We start from the raw sequence: 20,916 nt of genomic DNA, 5'->3' as shown, positions 1-20,916 counted from the left end.
GGAGGAACCAGGTAGCGTGTTTTCCCAACCTCCCCTATTATCCCTCTCTATCGAATAGGTTTGATCCCTTGTCTGGGTTAGAATCTATCGATTGACTTGAACAGGAAAACAAGCCTAATGGTATTAGTAGGGATCATACAGGCATTAGCAAGTTGTCATCTATCTCAGAACTGAACACTGTGGAGGAGGATTTATGTAACGAAGATAGTGTTCTTATGCCTGAAGGCCCCAGCCTGAGTTTGAGTCCTGTACATAGGATTATTGAGACCAGGGTGGTGGATGTTAGCTCACCAGAGGCTAATCCAACCTGTAGCCAAGTGGTGTTGCTCAGAGTAGTCTCCTGGAACATAGCTGGGTTAAGGGGTCGCTTGGACAATGAAGATTGGGCAGAATTCATCGACACCTTTGACATTGTTATGCTTCAGGAGAGCTGGGCAACTGCCCCGTTATTTAGAGCAGGGTACCTAAACTACTACCAGCCTGCTATCCAGGGCCCAAAGGGAAGAGCCTCTGGAGGACTGGTGGTGTGGATTAAACACTCTTTGGGGTACAGACCCTCTGAAATTTTGGTAGGCAACCCAGACCTCTTAGGTATTAAACTCAGTAGGGGTAATGATCAGAGCATTGTGTTAATAAATATTTATGCCCGGGGCTGCCAAGGAGGTCGTAAGCAACCAGTCTTGAATGACCTTGATCTGCTTCTGAGGGAAATAGGCAGTGACAATTTCATCCTAGTGGCAGGGGATTTAAATTGTTCATTTGAACCTATTCTTAGTTTAGTTGAGGATTTGGGAGCTGATGAGGATACTGTTTGGAACATCCCGCCATTGTCTATAAGCAAGGGTGTTAGGGAAACTGAGGCGGCACTGCTTTGGATGGGATTTTGTTTGTTTTGAGTGGGGGTTGCGGGCAGTGAATGGGCGTACACTGGATATCTGGAATGTATTAGCAGTCAGCGCGGGGATACACAGTTTTGTGCAGCCAGGCGCTCTATAAATGTTTTATTATTATTATTATTACACTTTCTGATAAGTCTGGCTATCCGATCCGACCTTTAATAATGGGATCAGTATGAGTCGGATTGACTATGTACTAGTTAAAGTAGATTTCTGGTCTTTTGTGGTTGACATGGAGGTTGTGGTATGGCCAGAGAGTGACCATAATCCTCTCTCATTAGGCCTTAGGGTACTCGGTGTGGGGGATGGACCTTCTGTAACAGCATGCCCAACGTCTGATGTCATTCTGTGTAATGACAGAAGACGGGTAAAATGGCCTAGGGTCATTGCAGACCCCTCGCTTATCAAAGATATAGAGGAGATAGTAATGAAAACAATGGGTGTAATGGCGGATTTTCCATCTTCCCCTGGGGTTAATTCTCAAATAATCGATTTACACGAGCAATGCTTCATGGAATTAAAAATTTTGCTTACAAAGCCACTGAGGTCAATGAATGATAATGCTCACAAAAGGTGGTATGATAAGAGTTGTAGGGCAGCACACAGTAAATTAATCTCAGCAGTCAAATCTAGGGACATTTATGACATTAAAATTGCCCGGATATCATATAAACAAGTATTGTGGGCAGCAAAGAGGGAGTGGGATGACCAACATTGGTCAGAACTCCTCTAGGCGTGTCAATCATCAAACCAAACGAAGTTTTGGGAGACCGTCAAGTGGGGCAGTAATTCGGATTCTCAAACGCCTGTGAACCATGTTTCTGCAGTGGACTGGGTGGTCTTCTACTCTGCTCAATTTAAAGATATGAGTGCAGCTCATGATATTCAGCAGGAGCCTGCAGCGGTTTTGCCTTTTATCGATGGGGCCGAGCTTACTTTCTCATCTACTGATACAGAGCATGCCCTTGGTGCTGTACAGTCAGGGAAAGCACCTGGATTGGATGCAATCCCTGCAGATCTTTTTAAATCGAATCTTGATGTTTGGGTTCCGTACATAACCACGCTGGCCAATGCCATTGCAGCAGGGGCCAGGATCCCTGAATCTTGGAAAGGGGCAGAGATTTTACCTGTTTTTAAAAAAGGGGACCGCTCACTTCCAGGAAATTACCGCCCTATAAGTCTGATAGATTCACTTCAAAAAATAGTTGCTAGGATGGTACTTGCAAGAATACAGGGGTGGATGGAGCAGGAAAACATACTGTCCCCCATGCAAGCCGGGTTCAGACTGGGCACTCGCACTATAGATCAGGTCTTCAGACTTACTATGTTATATTGGAAGGTGGTACTACTGGGTGGAGGTGTTATCTATGCCGCCTTTGTGGACCTTAAGTCGGCATTCGACTTGGTTCCAAGAGCAAAACTGTGGGACTCATTGAGACTTATGGGCCTACCCGTAGAACTTCTGGATATAGTTATGAGATTACATGAGGATAACTTTGCCAGAGTGAGGTGGGGCAAACAAGGTCAGGTGACTGACAGCTTCCCGGTAACACGTGGGGTGCGCCAGGGATGTGTGTTGGCCCCCACTCTTTTCCTCCTGTTCATCAACCAGGTAGTCAATTTTTTTTCCAAATCTCAGACAGATGCACCATCCTTGGGCGGGTCTAAGTACCCGATGCTAATTTTTGCTGATGATACCCTGCTTCTTTCTAAAACTCGTAGTGGGTTGCAAACAGCCCTGAATAGGTGTGCAGAGTTTTGCAGGGTAAATGACCTACAGATTAATGTAGATAAAACCAAATTTATGGTTTTCAGTAATAAAAATCCAATCACAAGTTCTGTCAGCTTGAATGGTGTCTTGATTGAACAGGTGAAGGTAATGACTTATCTGGGTGTGACTCTGGATATCCATCTAAGTTGGAAACCCCAGATTGAGGCATTATATCTCAAATTTGTACGTCTCACGGGTTGTTTGCTTCTGGAACAAAAGAAATCCCTGACTAAACGAATTGCCCCCGTACTAAAAATCTATGAAGCCAAGATAAATGCAGCTACTTTGTACGGTGCGGATATTTGGGGTTTTAAGGACCTGTCTCCCCTGGTCAAAGCACAGAATAAGTTTCTGCGTAATTTGGTAGGCCTTCCCCAGTCCACACCTACCAAACCATTGTTGCTAGACCTGGGTTGTAAACCCCTAAATGAGATGGCCCGGTTTCGTCTGGTGGCATTATGGCGACGGATCTGGACGACTCCGGAGCTTAGCCTTTTTGCCAAAGAATTAGGTGAGGTCAAATCACTGTGGGGAGCCTCTAGAACCCCATGGCTTAGGGAAGTGAAACAGGTATTGTTAGAGATGGGTCTACACCAGCTCTGGACCAATCCGGGGGGCTCCATCTTCCCCTCCAAACAAGATTTCAAAGACCTGTTCTGGACTTCTGTTAAGTTAACTACAGTTACCCAATCGGAAGATACTAATTTAACAGGTCTTTTTCTGACTCACAAACTGACACCTTCCCTTGAGCCATATTGGGATGTGATTTGTAAAACCCTTGACCGGAAATTATATCATCAACTCCGTGTCGGGACGCTCCCTATTAATTCCTTTACTGTTAAGTGGGCTGCGAATTCAAATAATAGCTGTCCTTGGTGTCCGGATCATGTAGAGAGCATTGGTCACTTTTTCTTTGCCTGCCCAGCCTATCGAGCCCCACGCCTAAAATGGCTCAAACCCTTATGTTGTAGACTGGATAGTAAGGGGTATCTTGAAGCCCTGAGGATTTTTCGTACTAACCTGTCTGAGTTTGTTGTGGTTGGTGTGGCCAAGTTCCTAGGTTGGGCATGGATTATTCGTACTAGGAATCCCAACATTTTATAATGGTTTTAAATATTGATGATGTTTTATAATCGATAATGTCTGAAGGCATTTTTATTGTAAAGTCTTTTTCAATTGTTTAATAACTTTTTTAATGTTCTTCTGATATGATGGTTTTATTAATATTCCATGTATTGTATACTTGTCTTTTATGAATTCTATTTCGAAATAAAGACTTATTGAACTGAAAAAAACAACCATCTTCTTAAGTCTTTTGAAAGGCAAGGTGGTTTCTAGTGTCCTTATCTGGTTCGGGAGGGGGCACCATAGCTGTCTAGCTTTGACTGAGAAAGAGGTCCCTCGGAGTCTGAATTGGTTGAAGTGTGTCTCTTTCACCTTGACGAGTGTTTTGTATTGGAGGGTTCTGTGTGTCGTTTATGCTCAAGTGCTCTGTTATTGGCTCTGAATTTTGCAAGCTACATGGTGAAGAATTTTTCTCACCTGGTGCGATTCAAGTGTGTTTCTTTTTGCTAAGTAATTGTCACATCAAAAGCTATTCAACAGACGTTTATCAAGTTTTTGAATTGCTAATGACGCAGTTAAAGGATTCACAAGTGGCATTCATGGTTGTAACTCGTGTTTCTGGTTTCAGGGGTGTCAATTTTCATTTTTCGCAAGGTACATTTTAGAATTTTTGGAAGATGTTGTTTTTTTGAGTTGCACATTCCTAGAATATCTTATTTAAGTGATCCCAAGACAGTAGCTCCATGTTAGTTGTAGAGAAATGAATGTGGATATGTTCCGATGAAAATTCCATCAAGGTTTGGTCTTGCAGAGTGTGATGAACTGATGATGAGCTGTCCGTTCCAAAGTTCTGAGGTCCACCAGTAGCCCTTTTGTTGAGAATCAGGCTGGTTTCACAATCTATGTATTGTAGTTGCCCAGACACATGAAGTTTAGGTGCCTTAAACTAAAGCTGGCGACAATTACAGAAATGTGTTTCTAGTGAAGTGCTTTAAGGAGGCAGGCAGATGAATAAAAAGAAGGATCTTGAGTCATTGGGAAATGAAAGGTGTTTGATTAAGAAAGATTTATCCCTGACCTGTTCCCTTTGATGCTTAATGAACTGCAACCTGTGCTTTTTCTTTGTTTACGTAAAATCAATAAAGTTGATTATCAAAAAAAAGAAAGATTTATATTCTGGTGTTAAGGGTCTAAGTAGGTACAAAACATGTAGGGATTCCGTATGCACAATGACTTCCTCCTCCTTCATTTTGTTCAGGCAGCTTTTCATGATAATTTTATTGCCAGGGGGTATTGCTTCAGGCTTGATGAGGATGTGTCATTGTAGTAAGGGAGATCAGGAGACTTCTTATGGCAGGAAGCTAGAAGTTTATTTGTATTTTATTCAGCACCCACGGCCTGATGCTCCCGCTGTGCACCAGGACTCCAGACAACTGAATAACGTTGTCAGAACCCTGAAACGCACACAGCAGCATCCGATCATGGAACCATGTTCAAACAGATACAGTCATTACGTGAAGTGTCCTTCGCATTGAGGTGTAGCGCGAGGATGAGAAACACAATACACTACAACTTCTCCCCCTTCACAAGGGAGAAAAGAAAACATCTAAATAATAAAACAATTTGAAGTATAACAGGAATAAATATATGTATATAGTAAATGCAACAAATGACTACAATAGATGAAATATCAGATCATGATAACACATAATCATTCAGTTTTGAAGGCAATTTTCTGCAGCGAACTCCTAAATCCGCAGGTGAGGAATAAGTGTTAGCATTCATAACATTAGTGGTAGAAGTGGATGGACTAGATGAGTCAGAATGCATAACTGGAAATCAGGGTGTGGAAGAACTTCCAACCTCGGATGTTGTTTTTTTTAACCAAAAAGACCAGTCACAGTGTTCAAACTCCTTTTTGGTCAAATTGAGTAAGGAACGGGCCTGCGAAACAGAAAGATGTACAAGAGATCTTTTGTTCCACCATCCTTTGGCACCAAGTAAGGCTGAACCTCTGCTGACACCTGTGACTTGTACCGGAAACATTTCGACAAACCCTTAGTGGCTTTTTAGGGATTTTTAATGAGAACCCAATCACCGATTTTCAATTCGAGTAAATCAAAATTGTTTGCAGAATCTTGCACATACTTCATTAGGTTTCGTTTTTGCAAAACTGTAGCCGCCAATTTTTCATTGTCAATACTGCTTTTATTGTTCTTATGAATTAACCAATTTGGACATAAACTGGTGTGAACAGTTCTGTTTCTTAAGAGGGAAAACGGAGAGACACCCGTGGTGCAATGAGGAGAAATGTTATAGGAACACAACTTAGCTTCAAGAAATTCTTGTACATCTTAATGAGAGGAAATGGCTGCTTGAATGTCATCTTTAACCAATCTGCTTGTAATAATGGGGGGCCCAGAGGGGCCCCCCAGCCCCGGGGACCGCCACCCCCGGGGCTTCCACAAAATGTATGCAGGGGGGGCTCACGGCCCCACCACAGCCCCGGGGACTGCCACCCCCGGAGCTTCTTTTTAAAAAACAAACAAAAAAAAACCTGTGTGGGGGCCTCCCCAGGGGACTAATAGTTGGGGACCACCACCCCCGGGGCTTTTAACTGTTGGGAGGGAGGCCGCGTGGCCCCCCTCCTGGAGCCCTTGATGGCCCTGGGCACCGCCACCCCCCAGGTCTGGCTCCTGCAGTGTCACAGGGTGCCTACCCCCAGGACACTGCTGTTTGCTATGGTAGGGCGGGAGCCTCGCAGCTCCCACCCTACCATAGCAACCTGCTTTGGTTTTTGAAAGAGAGAGCAGAAAACCTGCTCTCTCTTTCAATAATCAAAGTGGATTGCTTTTCTGCATGGGGATCAGCATGTTAGCTGCTCCCCAAGCAGAAAAGCAATGCCGGCTCCCGCAGGATGCGGGGAGCCGGCAGGGACCGAGGGGGCCTGTGGACCACTCCATGGCCCCCAACGAGGAGGGCCAGGTCCCGGGGGATGGGGTCCCGGGGGCCAGAAGTGGGCCGGGAGGGGGGCCACGCGGCCCCCATCCCCGAATAATAATAAAAAAAATTTAAAAAGATGTAGGCCGGCCCCGGGGGATGGGGTCCCCAGGGCCTTAAGTGGCCTGAGGAGGGGGGCTATGCAGCCCCCCTCCTTAAAAATGTAAAATAAAATGTGGCATTCCCCGGGGGATGGGGTCCCCGGGGCCTTGATTAGCCACGGGAGGGGGGCCCCCTCCCTGCACCACTCTGCAAACGCGCCAGGGAGCGCGTTTGCAGAGGGGGAAGCAATTCCCCTTGAATACTGGGGTTCCCTGGGGGCCTAGTGGCCCACCAGGCACCTCCAGTATGCGCCAGGGGGCTGCGTTGCAGAGAGGTGTAACAAGAGGCGTGGCCTTATTACACCTCTCTGCAACGCAGCCCCCTGGCGCATACTGGAGGTTTCTGGTGGGCTAGTTGGCCCCCAGGGACCCCCAGTCTTCAAGGGGATTTAGTTCCCCCTCTGGAAACGCGCCAGGGGGCTGCGTTGCAGAGAGGTGTAATGAGGTCACGCCCTTTTTTACAACTCTCTGCAACGCAGCCCCCTGGCGCATACTGGAGGTTCCTGGTGGGCTAGTTGGCCTCCAGGGACCCCCAGTATGCAAGGGGACTTAATCCCCCAACTTAGAATGCGCTATGGGGCGCGTTTGCACAGTGGTGAAGGTAGGGGGCGGGGCTTGAGGTGATATGTGTGCAAACACGCCCTGTGGCGCGTTTTAAGTTGGGGAATTAATTCCTCTTCAATCCAGAGGTCCCCTAGGGGCCAACTTGCCCAACAGGTACCTCTAGTAAGTGCCAGGGAGCTGCGTTGCAGAGTGTTGTAAAAAGGGGGCATGGCCTCTGAACACCTCCCTGGCGCATACTGGAGGTTCCTGACGGGCTAGGTGGCCCACAGGGGACCTCAGGATTGAAGAGGAATTAATTCCCCAACTTCACCTCAGGCCCCGCCCCCTTCCTTCACTATTGAGTTAAATATTCCTCTAAAATCAGCCGAATTACGATTTACTCACTTGTTATCACGAGAGACGTCAGTGCTGCATCTTTGAGCCCAGTACGGACCCGGAAAAGTAAATCTAAGTGTACTTACCTGTAACTTGTATTTCCTTCCATAGGAATCTATTGTGTGGTTTTCACCAGAAAAGTTTGTGTCTATTTTTGAAATGTACAAATATTCCTCTATAATCAGCCGAACTACGAATTCCGATTTACTCACCTGTTATCAGGAGAGACCTTAGTGCTGCATCTTTCAGCACACTACTGATCCTGAAAAGTAATTCTAACCATATTTACAGTAACTTGAATTTCCTTCCATAGGCTAACATTAACTGGTTTCACTTGGCAATTCTTCTAAGTGTGGAGTTTTGGAACTTTAAAAAATTCCTCTAAAATCAGCCGAACTACGAATTCCGATTTACTCACCTATTATCAGGAGATACCTCAGTGCTGCATCTTTCAGCCCACTACTGATCCTGAAAAGTAATTCTAATTGTAGTTACAGTAACTTGAATTTCCTTCCATAGGCTAACATTGACTGGTTTCACTTGGAAATTCTTCTAAGTGTGGAGTTTTGGAACTTTAAAAAATTCCTCAAAAATCAGCCGAATTATGAATTCCGATTTACTCACCTGTTATCAGGAGAGACCTCAGTGCTGCATCTTTCAGCCCACTACTGATCATGAAAAGTAATTCTAATCGTAGTTACAGTAACTTGAATTTCCTTTCATAGGCTAACATTGACTGGTTTCACTTGGAAATTCTTCTAAGTTTGGAGTTTTGGAACCTAAAAAAATTCCTCAAAAATCAGTCGAACTACGAATTCCAAATTTACTCGCCTGTTATCAGGAGTCACCTCAGTGCTGCATCTTTCAGCTCACTAGTATTCCTGAAAAGTAAATTTAACTGTACTTACCAGTAACTTGAATTTAATTCTATAGGATATCATTGCCTGCTATATAAAATATATATAAATTAAAAAATATATTAAATAAAAAAAATTACAGTTTCAATATTTTTAAAAACATTTTTTTGCCATTTATATTCAAAATATGTAATGTAATTTAAAAAATAAAATATCTAAAAATAAACACTTTAAAACAATGTAGTAAATTAGTATAAAAAATAACAATCAATACATTTAAAAATTATCATTTACAAAACCTTTGAAATTCACTGAAAAAAGCATAGGTTTCAGCCACGTTATAGTTAAAAATTAGCACTTAAAAACCTTACAAATTCACTGAAAAACCATATGTTTCACACACGTTATAGTTAGGAATTAGCATTTAAAAAACCATAGAAATTCACTGAAAAAACCATAGGTTTCACACACGTTATAGTTAGGAATTAGCATTTAAAAAACCTTAGAAATTCACTGAAAAAACCATAGGTTTCACACACGTTATAGTTAAAAATTAGCATTTAAAAAACCTTAGAAATTCACTGAAAAAACTATAGGTTTCACACATGTTATAGTTAGCTGGACATTTCACTCATACAAAACCATTGAAATTCCCCCGTTATAGTTAGTTTAGTTAACTATAACTCGCGCGCCCGCAATGCACTCCTGATGACGTCACATACTACATCACTCATGACATGGTCAGTGACATCACTCATGACATCACTGATGACATCTCAAATGACATCACTGATGACATCATCCTTGTGAAAGAGTGGCAGACCTCCTCTCACCCTAATATAACCTTTGATACACACATTCAAAAATAGAAAATAAAATGTTCAAAAAAATGGAGATACCAATACCAGTTTCAACAACCTATTCAGTAATTCCAACATCTACATACACATCCACTCATTCACCAACATTTCTATACAGTCACTCATACATGTACTCACTCATCATATGTACTCATACATTTATACATAGAGTTACTCACACACATAATCACACATGCAAATAAACTATCAAACATCCATTTACTTGCATATACAGCTATACACACACCACTAAACTTACTTCTACAGAAACATACACATACTTACTCTCTTTAACAATCACTTATAGAAACAAATACTTATTTATACAGGAACTCTTCCAATCTCTCACTCTCATATATACTCACTATATACATCAATACTCACTTATACTAGTTTAAAACATATGTACTTACTCATAAAGACACTATTGGGACAGTCATTCACTCACTAACACACCCATACACAAACTCATCCACCCATACAGTCTTGCACACATGCTGTCTTCAAAACACATACAAACAGTGAGTCAGTCATTCATGCATCTATACGCTAAGTAATATCCCCCACCGAACCAAACAGACACTCATACTGATACTAAAAAAAACAACTAATAAGCCATATACACACTCATGTAGCTACTCACCAACCCATGCAGCCACTTATACACAAAGTGAGACACTGATACAGATATTTACATATTTAAACATTACTCGTTCATACATGTATTCACTAAGATACACTTAATAAGTCAGTTATAGAATCAATTTTACAAAAAAAAAATCAATTTAGACATTTATTTACCCATTTATTGTTCCATCGACCTTTTAGATATACATATATAAAAAATATATATTTTTCAGAAAGACACACATTCACTGGATGATGTCATCAGTGATGTCATTTGAGATGTCATCAGTGATGTCATGAGTGATGTCACTGACCATGTCATGAGTGATGCAGTATGTGATGTCATCAGCAGTGCACTGCGGGCGCGCAAATTATAGTTAACTCAACTAACTATAACGGGGGAATTTCAATGGTTTTGTATGAGTGAAATGTCTAGCTAACTATAACATGTGTGAAACCTATAGTGTTTTCAGTGAATTTCTAAGGTTTTTTAAATGCTAATTTTTAACTATAACGTGTGTGAAACCTAAGGTTTTTTCAGTGAATTCTTCTCACGCCGCTGTGCTTGCAAAGACTCCCGCACTCCAGGGTAAATCCAAGTTTTCTTTATTATGCTGACGCGTTTCGACCACACTGGTCTTTGTTAAAGCATTGGAAACATTGTAACAGTGTGTCCTATTTACTATAGTGAAACACAGTTACTAAATGCATAAAGATTGGCAAAAGACCTCCACAATACAGTGGCAACATGCTGCTCAGTTTTTAGAAAAAAGACTCCCAAAAATTAAATACAATTTTGTGCAAATTAAAGCAAATCATAATGTATGCAACAAAAAGAAAAGGATATTTTTTTCATATAAACTTTTCAGAAAAACTTTTTAATAGGTACTGAATATAAATACCTATTGTAATGTACTTCTCACAAAGCCATAAGCAGTCTCAGGGGTAATAGTCTAGTGACTAAGTCAAGCGTAAGGCGGTACTGGTAGCCTAGCATGCCTCATCCCAGGAAGAGAGATGAATAGAGGATTCTACTGGTCATGTGACCAAAGAAAACAGAGAGGTTGCAGTGAAAGTCACAAGCAAAACAGATTTCGTATTCCAACTTCCCAGTGTCCACCAGTTCATCAAAACACAGTTCAGGAGATACGTGCTGGCCAAATTCCTAAAATACGCAAGTCAAGGGCTATTGTATGGAGGAACTGCTTCAATACAAAGTGGCAAAGCAACGAGTTGGTAATGCCCTGAGGAAGACATTTTAGTTCAAACAATATTCAAATTGCCTCTCATAAGCCAAACAGGCAGAGAAGGAGAAGCTATTTCTACACCATTCAAAGAAACGGCATCCATGAGGGAAATCATGGGGAGCGGAGCAGATAAGGAAAGGGAGATCGAAGACAAAGTGAGAGAGAGAGAAAGCACAGAATTGGTGAAGAAATGGAAATGGATGCACAGGGAACCAGTAGAAATTAATTACATTCTCCAATTGTCAACCCAAATTTACATGGAGCGCCTCATCCTGATTGACGCCACCAGGGTGTTTGCTGTTGAGCTGATGATATATTGAGATGTCTTCTGAGTGGTCATTCTCTGTCACGACCTCTTGTTTTGGTCAGAACACTGTCAATGCCAAAAAAGGAAATCTTGAGACCCTCCGTGTTACTGGAACCGTGCAAGGTATTACAATACCTGGCCATTGGATGTGTCAAATCTTTGTTTCTGATGGCCCTGTGATGTTCTAGCACTCTCTTTTTGACAGGAAAGATGGTACACCACACAAATCTTTAACCACAGACACATACCATAACATGCACTACAAAATCACTATTACAGTTAATGAATTGTTTGATCTTGTGTTCTTTCCTACCAGTTAAAGATACCACCCTCACATTGCTGCTATGTGTGTACACCTTGCATGTATCACACTTATGGATGCCCGGAAGTTCAGTCAGCCAAGTGCCACCTTGAATGCGACCTGGCTCATTAAATATGTGTACTAACATGTCCTCTAATTAATTGCTTTCGCAATATGTTATGTGAGGACTAGGGCTAACCAGTTTACCAATAGTGGGGTCCAACCTTACTAGATGCCAGTGTTTCGTAACTATGGCCTGTATTGCTGTGGAATTGGAATTAAAGGTTGTCATCATTATGATTTCCTGTTTCGTTTCCCTCTGTGATGTTGGTTTGAGCTAACTTTGGTTTGAGCTAACTTTCTCTGTTAGTCTTGCTCATTTGAGTCTGGCAGTTTCCACTACTTTGTGTGTGTATCCTCTGTGATAGAATCTCTTCACCATCTTTTTCTGCTCTCGTGTGTAAGTTTCTGATGTGCTACAGTTTCTCTTGGCCCTTAGGAGTTCCCCATATGGGATACTCTATTTCAGTTTTGTCGGATGGTGGCTGTTGGTATGCAGGATACCATTTCCTGCTGTTGCCTTCCTATGTAGAATGGTGTAATGGTTTCATTCTGGACTTCCAGCAGTACGTCCAAGAAATCTATTCTGCTGGAACTGGTTTTACTCATGAACTTGAGATTAATTTCATTGTCTTATTCAAAGATTAATCTAAACTCCTTTGTAGGCCATCCCAAATCAGAAAAATATTGTCTATATATCTTGTCCACAAAACCAGGTGTTGAGTGTATTCGTCAAAATCCTCTGACCAGATGCATTCAGACTCCCACCAGCCCATTAACATAATATCAGAACAATGGTGCGACCTTAACCATGTTCTTTCATGGAGATCACTACGGGAATTAACGTTATTAGTACCAACACGATGAAAGATTAAACCTGCGATGTACGCACCGACAACTACTGAATGCATATACACCAAATTACAGAAAAGTTCTAGCTTCATACCAGTGTTGCTTGAATATGAAATACCTTGAAAAAACAAGAGGCATATGGCAAAACAGGAACAGTTTGTTTAATTAACAGTGTGGCCGGAGAACTGTCATAGGCATAGGGTCGGAGGACTGTCTCAACTTACAATCGATCTGACATGGGCTTTTATACAATTCATTGAATGCCATAAAATAGTTCCACTGATCCCTTTTTGGTAAACAATGTGAACTGCTATCTTTGTAGCCGTAAATTAATGTATGAGGAATCCAGGTGGACCTCAACCATGCATGGATACAATGCAACCAGTGGGTAAGGTGTCCAGATGCCCGGCATGGGGAGTGCCTGATCACTGCGTGTATTGTGTGTGCAGTGTTCTGATTGGCTATGTGTTCCTAACTTTATGTGCCGTCTGACTTTATGGTGTTTTGGAAACGTGTGTACCCCTGCGGCATGTGTGCTTCATTGGAGCCAATCTGGCTGGACCTTTGTGGTGTCGCTGCGCCTATGTGTTGGATTGATCTGGGGTTTCCCGTTTGTTTGTTTGTCTACCGGGTACGTGCCACCTCACCTGGGACCTGTCAATCAGTTACCTCAGGCCTGGGACTTAGATCCTGCCTTACTACCTATTTCTGAGTCGGGTTGATGTGGAGTCATAACTGGCAAATTTGTCCATAAAGATGCATTTTTGTACATGAATCTATTGTTATTCATAAGACATTGATTTTCTTAGTATTCACACCAAGATTGATTCTGTAGTGGAAATCAAATGTTGAAATCATCTGATGAAAAGTAATTGCACCCTTACCTCATACTTCTTGATTCCATTTACCCTTTAAGGGTTGTAGAAAATGGATCAGAGCATTAAATAAAATATATCTTGCAAATGTTTAGCTAGGTAAGATGGGTCTAAGCGACCTTTTGAAGTGCTTATAGGCTCTTCCCTGAATATTAGATAAACCTAACATTTAATACCACGCTTTCTTACAGTTCCATAATTGCCTTCTTCAGGGATCTAAAAGAAAAGGAAATAAGCAGCTTTGATGAGGAACTTGAAAGGTATGTGAACAGATATATATCATAAACCCATTTTAAAAACCATCAGCATGCATAATTTCGATCATTTTTGCAAGTGTTTGTCAAAGAAATTATTTAGCACACGTTCTGTGCTTCTGCTTTCTTCGATGTTTCCTAGTTATCAGCTTGTTTTGTCCTGCCTTTCATGACATTATTTTGCCTGAATTTAGTCAGAAATCAACCATGCGATGCAGAGAGGAGCTACCATGATTTAAAATGTCACCTTAACTTAAGCCAGTGGTACATTGTGGGCTTTTACAACTTTTACAGTGGTGTCTTTCATGTCTCAGTTATTAATTACACTCACCATGTGGTGGTAACCAAATATCAAAGTAATCAATATAACGGCGCAAACAGAATTTAGATTGGGAAGGGATCTCCTTTATTGAGATGCCCACCCCTACGACATTTTACAGAGATTCTTTTCCCCATAAATGTATTCATTCATTTATCAAGAATATCCTTGAATCGTTGTGCTGACTATCCTACGTCTTTGTATGGGAGATTATTACAGTTCCTAACAGCTCCATTGGATACCTGGTTCCTCATTGTAACATGCCTGAATGTTTTTTCATTGTTGCCTTTTGTATAAAAGAGGCTTCCCATTCTTACTGAGCAGTGACTCCTGAATATGTATAAATTAGTGTTTTTCGTGTACATAACAACTGTGTGCAATAAATGCTGAACAACTAGACGTTCGAAAGCCAGTAAGCCTCTTAATTGTCTTCTCCAGCCAACAGCAATAACTCCAACAAGTATGACAAGTTATAATTACAAACAAGAACTAGTGCTGAATTGCTGGGGGGGCACATGCTAAACACAGAGATATCACTCACTTATTAGTCCTTATGGCTCTCATCTCTATTGGGTAAGAGCCATTTTTTCTATTCAAAAAATTATATTGAAATTTTTAACCGAGAATGAACAATATTCATAAGTATCCACAGGAGAAAGAAATGCACAAAGGCCCAAGTAATCTTTATCACTAAATTTAACACAATATAAACTATAATATTATGATCTTCAGAATGTGAGAGAAATTCATGTAGCAGCAAGCACCACTCACTAAATCTAAGCCAAGTCAACTGTTGGAAATGCTTTAAAGGAAACTTTTCCAGAGCAATTGACTCATTTCCACCACACACGAACTAAGGGACCAAAACCATCTTCCAACAAGAGGTAATAGCTTTCACCCCTGCGACAATGAGTATATCAAGTAGAATCTTTTCTGCTTGGAAATTTACAAACATCTGGACTTAAACAGTCCCTCTTGCAGGGAGATGTTGCTGTGGATTATGAAAATTTGCGGTACAGTTCCTCACACGTAACCTGAAAACAACTTACCAATTAAGAATTTTATGAATGCGTGTTCTAAATTTCTAGTAGCTTTGAGGTGGTAAAATTAACATTAACAGCAGTATGGAGTCTTGGGGAGCTCCAAAAGGCTTTGCACAACAGGAAATTTGATTTGACAATTGCAGAATAGGCATAGATGACATTGTTGCCTTGGATCTAACATCTGACACTGAAGGCATGTTTGATAAAATGCTGCACTATTTAGAGACGCTCTGACACTCCTGAAACATATACTTTCCTCTAACTATTTTCATTCCTTGGATGCTGGATGCCCACCCCTATGTAGGTACCACATGATCCCCTTAATGTCAGGAAGGGTCTTAGCTAATTAAGTTTCACCAAAGAAGATTTCACTTGATTTCTGTAACTGCAACATGAGGAGCTGATCATCACACTCCAAGGCAGATGTGTCATATATTATGGGTATTGCAGTAAAAGCACCATCCTTTGGAATGTTAGTACCCACACAAACCAAATACTCCTATCAGCAAAATACTTCCAAAAGAATGTCCTTCCTCTTAGTAGCTAGTTGGTAATAAACGCCAGGGAGGCCAGGGAGTATTTGGTTTTATTCAAGACTTTTGTAGTGGCTATGAGGACTGGAGAGTACTTAAGGGCAATGTGTTAGTTCACTTTCAGTAGTAGGCAAAGTGGCAGGGCAGCTGTCATCCACTCTTCACTTTTTTCCCCAGCACAGGGCTGGGTGTGTTGGGTGACTTAAGCAGCCAGTTCAACCTATGATTTATCTGAAAGGATCAATGGTATGATTTAAAGTCTGGTATATTAAGGCCTAATTTATTTTTTGCTGCTTTGAGTTTAGATAGTAAGATTCATGACATTTTCTCTTCCAGAGAACACTGGTGTTGAGCTTCTATTTTTTTTTTGAAGGGATTAACTGGAAGTTGTATTGTAGGAGTGCAAGGTTATAAAAGATAATAGGGACTAGAAGCAGTTTGATAGTTTACCTCCACTGTCACCAGGACGAAAACCGACCGAGCAATCCATGAATCAGCCACTTAGCCTGGAGTAGCAATCGTTTGGATTGGATGTAAATTGTCTCTTATTAAGTTTTAGTCCTGGCTGGGCTGAGTAGACCTGGGCTGCATTTAGAGTAGTGGGAGGGGATTTCCTGGCACCTGAATAAGCCTGGTCTGCCTTACACAATGCTGTCTGCACTTCCTGCCAGGAAGCTGGGCCAGAGAGGACAAAACTGGTTTGGGCTAAGCACAGAGACTCTCTGCCACAAGAGAACAAAGGTATATGTGTTATAAATATTGGGGCCCAGACCCCAGAACTTTAGAACTCTTGGACTCCGAAACATGCCGAGAAGAAGAGCTGGAGAAGCTGCGAGGAGAAACTACCACTTTGCTGTTTGCTTTGCTGTGTTGGCCTGCAGTGGCTGCTGTTGTCTTGGGTAGAGAAAGGTTTGGACTTGAGTTTCTGCAAGTTCTTTGTTTGAGTTGAGCTATTCAAGAAGTCTCAAGAACAGCAAAGACTTCAAGTTCATCTGCTACCAGCAATGGGAACTATGTGTTTTGTGCTGCAACAGAAGAAAAAGCAACCCGGCGCCATCACCGATGACATTGCCGACTCCATGTCCTGAAGGCACCACCCCAATCCGCACCGCAACCCTGCTCTCACCGCCATCGAGCCGCTGCTTACACTGCGACCTGTGGGCACCGCACTTCACACCGCCTACCTTCACGCCGCTGCCCTGATGTCCCTGACGACAACACTCCATGCCGACATAGATGCCGCTGCTTGCACTGTGGTTCAAGGGCACTGCTCTTAAGTTAAAGGACGTACCACCCTCATTTCTCACCGCAGCCTTGGCCTACCGACGCCGGCACCATTGACTCCAGTTTGTCAGCCAACAACAAAGCTTCAGCGACGCCAACACCACTGCTTGCACAGTGACCTTCCAGCACTGCGACGAGCATGCATCATTTCGCACCGCAGCCCTGGTCTCACCGCCGCCGCGGGACAACTGTCACTGAGCCGCTGCCTGCGCCGCGGGACAACTGTCACTGAGCCGCTGCCTGCACCGTGACCTGAGGGCACCTCACCGCTGCCCTTTGCACTGCAGTCCCGATGCCTGCCGACGCTGGTGCTCCGGACTTCAACAGCAAAGAGTTTGATCTGCAACGCATGTGACTTCAAGGGCCCTAACCTCCGGAACCAATGCCGGGCGTCGGGAACGAGAGGTTCCCGACACCCTGCATTTCTAAAGGTACTGTTTTGCGGATCTTCCTGACACCGTAACTGGCCTGCGGCGCCACAGTCATCCAGAACAGTTTTTTTTTTTTTTGGGTTAAAAACTTTTATTGAGTAATCAAATAAGGGTCACAAGGATGGGCCTACAACCACACGGGCCGGCCGCTAAAATCAAGGCACAATGTAAAAAACATATGATCACTCCCGTGGTCAGGCATAAATCAGATACCAAATGTTACTCGAAAGATAGAACAGGACACAACCATTTTCTGTTATATACATACAAAAACCAACGAACTACAAAAAGGCGAATGCATACTAATCAAAGTCAGCCCAGAAGGCGGAGGGGAAACTCACTAATCAGAGAAACGAAATCACAATCGATGGGACTCGGCAAGGTGGGAAGGGGGGACAGCGGGGAGGATAGGCAAATCATAGAACAGCATGAGAAATTTCGGGAACACCAGCCTAGGGAGACAGGGTAACATCGGGTGCGTCAACCAGGGGAGGAGTACAAATATTCCCACGATATTCGTTCCACTGACCCCAAATCTTCGTCCACGCCCTGGGTCTGCCCCTAGCTACATAGACTGTCTTCTCGCGGAACATGGACCAGTCCATGTTGTCCTCCCATGCCGAGACATCAGGAGGTCGAGATGCGCCCCCGAGTTGCGCAATGTCCCGCTTTGCAACCATGTATCCCAAGGTCGCCCATCTGGTCTGGGCCACAGAATAGTCGGTGGGTTCCCACACATTCAACAGGCATCGTCGGACCTCAGGCAGTAGGGCAATCCCAGTCACAACAGTCATCACCGCAAGCACATCAGTCCAGTAGGCCGCCACCCCCGGGCACTCCCAAATAATATGCAGAAATGTAGCACTCATCCCACATCCGCGTTTGCATAGACCGTCCGGGGAAAAACCCATCACAACCAGACGCGGACCCGTAACATACACCCGGTGGAGGATCTTAAGCTGAACCAAACGGAGACGGGCAGGGATGGCAACCTCTTTCGGAGAAGAGAGTGCCGACTGCCAATCCTCGTCATCTAATTCCAGCCCGTCGCCGACCCAAACCTCCCTAAGTCGGACAAGTAAGTCGGCGCGATTATTAATCAGCTTCTTGTAAATCAGGGAGATAGTGCTATCAGGAAGGTGGCCATTCAGAATGCGATCCTCGAGAGGGGAGGACTCGGGGAGGGCCACACCAGGAGTCAGAACAGAGGCCAGGGCATGGCGAACCTGCAGATACCGAAAAAATTCCCTATCACTCAAGTCATATTCGGTCCGAAGGGCCTCGAAGGACTTCACTCTACCGTTCACACAGACATCTCCCACTCTACATATTCCAATCATATCCCAGCGGTCAAAGCCCTTAGTAGACCAGAGACATCCCAAACGCTCAGAAGCATAAAGCGGAGTCGCCAGTGTCAGCCGATTCTCCCATCCCAGACTCACATTCGCGGCGCGCCACACACTGACTGCAATCCTGGACGGGCCCGTAAGATGGCGCCCAGCCGACTTGGAATAAAGCGCTCTATTAAAATCCCCTCCCGGTAGCTGGAGTCTATCCATTTCAAAGGCCGGATCCCGACCCGGGGAATACATTGCGTGGTTAATGGCAGACAGTTGGATAGCCCAATAATATCTTTTGATATCAGGGAGCGCCATGCCCCCGTCATACCAAGGGATGGTAAGTTTCGCAAGGGCGATACGTGGACGCCCGTCCCAAATCAATTGCCTTTGGAGACTCTCAATCTCTCGGAAATAGGTAGCGGGAACGTCATCATAGGAATTCTGAAGTGCGTATAGGAATCGTGGCAAAGACATCATTTTGAAAAGGGCAGCCCTGTCCAGAGGAGACAGGGGTAACTTACGCCAGCGGGCCACATCCAGTCGCAGTCTAAGAAGCGGGGGGAGGAGATTACATTCAAACCGGAGTGAGGAGTCCAGCGTAATAAAGATCCCCAAATATTTGAAGCCGGACTGGACAACCTGGATAGGAAATCTATCCGGCAACGGGGGCAGAACACCCGAAAGAACATACACACAGGACTTAGCCCAATTAATAACCAGACCAGAGTTAGCGCCAAACGAAGTGAGAACGTCAAATAGGACATTTAAAGATTTGCGCGGGGAAGTAAGGTAAAGAAGAATGTCATCCGCGTAAAGCGAGACGTGATCCTCATCACCGCAAGCACATCAGTCCAGTAGGCCGCCACCCCCGGGCACTCCCAAATAATATGCAGAAATGTAGCACTCATCCCACATCCGCGTTTGCATAGACCGTCCGGGGAAAAACCCATCACAACCAGACGCGGACCCGTAACATACACCCGGTGGAGGATCTTAAGCTGAACCAAACGGAGACGGGCAGGGATGGCAACCTCTTTCGGAGAAGAGAGTGCCGACTGCCAATCCTCGTCATCTAATTCCAGCCCGTCGCCGACCCAAACCTCCCTAAGTCGGACAAGTAAGTCGGCGCGATTATTAATCAGCTTCTTGTAAATCAGGGAGATAGTGCTATCAGGAAGGTGGCCATTCAGAATGCGATCCTCGAGAGGGGAGGACTCGGGGAGGGCCACACCAGGAGTCAGAACAGAGGCCAGGGCATGGCGAACCTGCAGATACCGAAAAAATTCCCTATCACTCAAGTCATATTCGGTCCGAAGGGCCTCGAAGGACTTCACTCTACCGTTCACACAGACATCTCCCACTCTACATATTCCAATCATATCCCAGCGGTCAAAGCCCTTAGTAGACCAGAGACATCCCAAACGCTCAGAAGCATAAAGCGGAGTCGCCAGTGTCAGCCGATTCTCCCATCCCAGACTCACATTCGCGGCGCGCCACACACTGACTGCAATCCTGGACGGGCCCGTAAGATGGCGCCCAGCCGACTTGGAATAAAGCGCTCTATTAAAATCCCCTCCCGGTAGCTGGAGTCTATCCATTTCAAAGGCCGGATCCCGACCCGGGGAATACATTGCGTGGTTAATGGCAGACAGTTGGATAGCCCAATAATATCTTTTGATATCAGGGAGCGCCATGCCCCCGTCATACCAAGGGATGGTAAGTTTCGCAAGGGCGATACGTGGACGCCCGTCCCAAATCAATTGCCTTTGGAGACTCTCAATCTCTCGGAAATAGGTAGCGGGAACGTCATCATAGGAATTCTGAAGTGCGTATAGGAATCGTGGCAAAGACATCATTTTGAAAAGGGCAGCCCTGTCCAGAGGAGACAGGGGTAACTTACGCCAGCGGGCCACATCCAGTCGCAGTCTAAGAAGCGGGGGGAGGAGATTACATT

General features: G+C 43.9%; 1 protein-coding gene across 1 annotated transcript in view; it reads left to right on the top strand.

Moving 5' to 3' along the window:
- UBXN2B (UBX domain protein 2B) overlaps positions 1–20,916 on the top strand; it is a 331,727-nt gene that overhangs the window by 54,037 nt on the left and 256,774 nt on the right. Inside the window, exon 3 of the mRNA XM_078687273.1 lies at positions 13,950–14,018. Within this exon, the coding sequence (XP_078543399.1) occupies positions 13,950–14,018 (69 nt within the window). The remainder of the gene's footprint in view (positions 1–13,949; positions 14,019–20,916) is intronic.

This window comes from Lissotriton helveticus, chromosome 4_1 (assembly GCF_964261635.1).
Source record: "Lissotriton helveticus chromosome 4_1, aLisHel1.1, whole genome shotgun sequence".
NCBI lineage: Eukaryota > Metazoa > Chordata > Amphibia > Caudata > Salamandridae > Lissotriton > Lissotriton helveticus.
The sequence above is the reverse complement of the archived record's forward strand: the minus strand, read 5'-3'. Positions and strand labels throughout refer to the sequence as shown.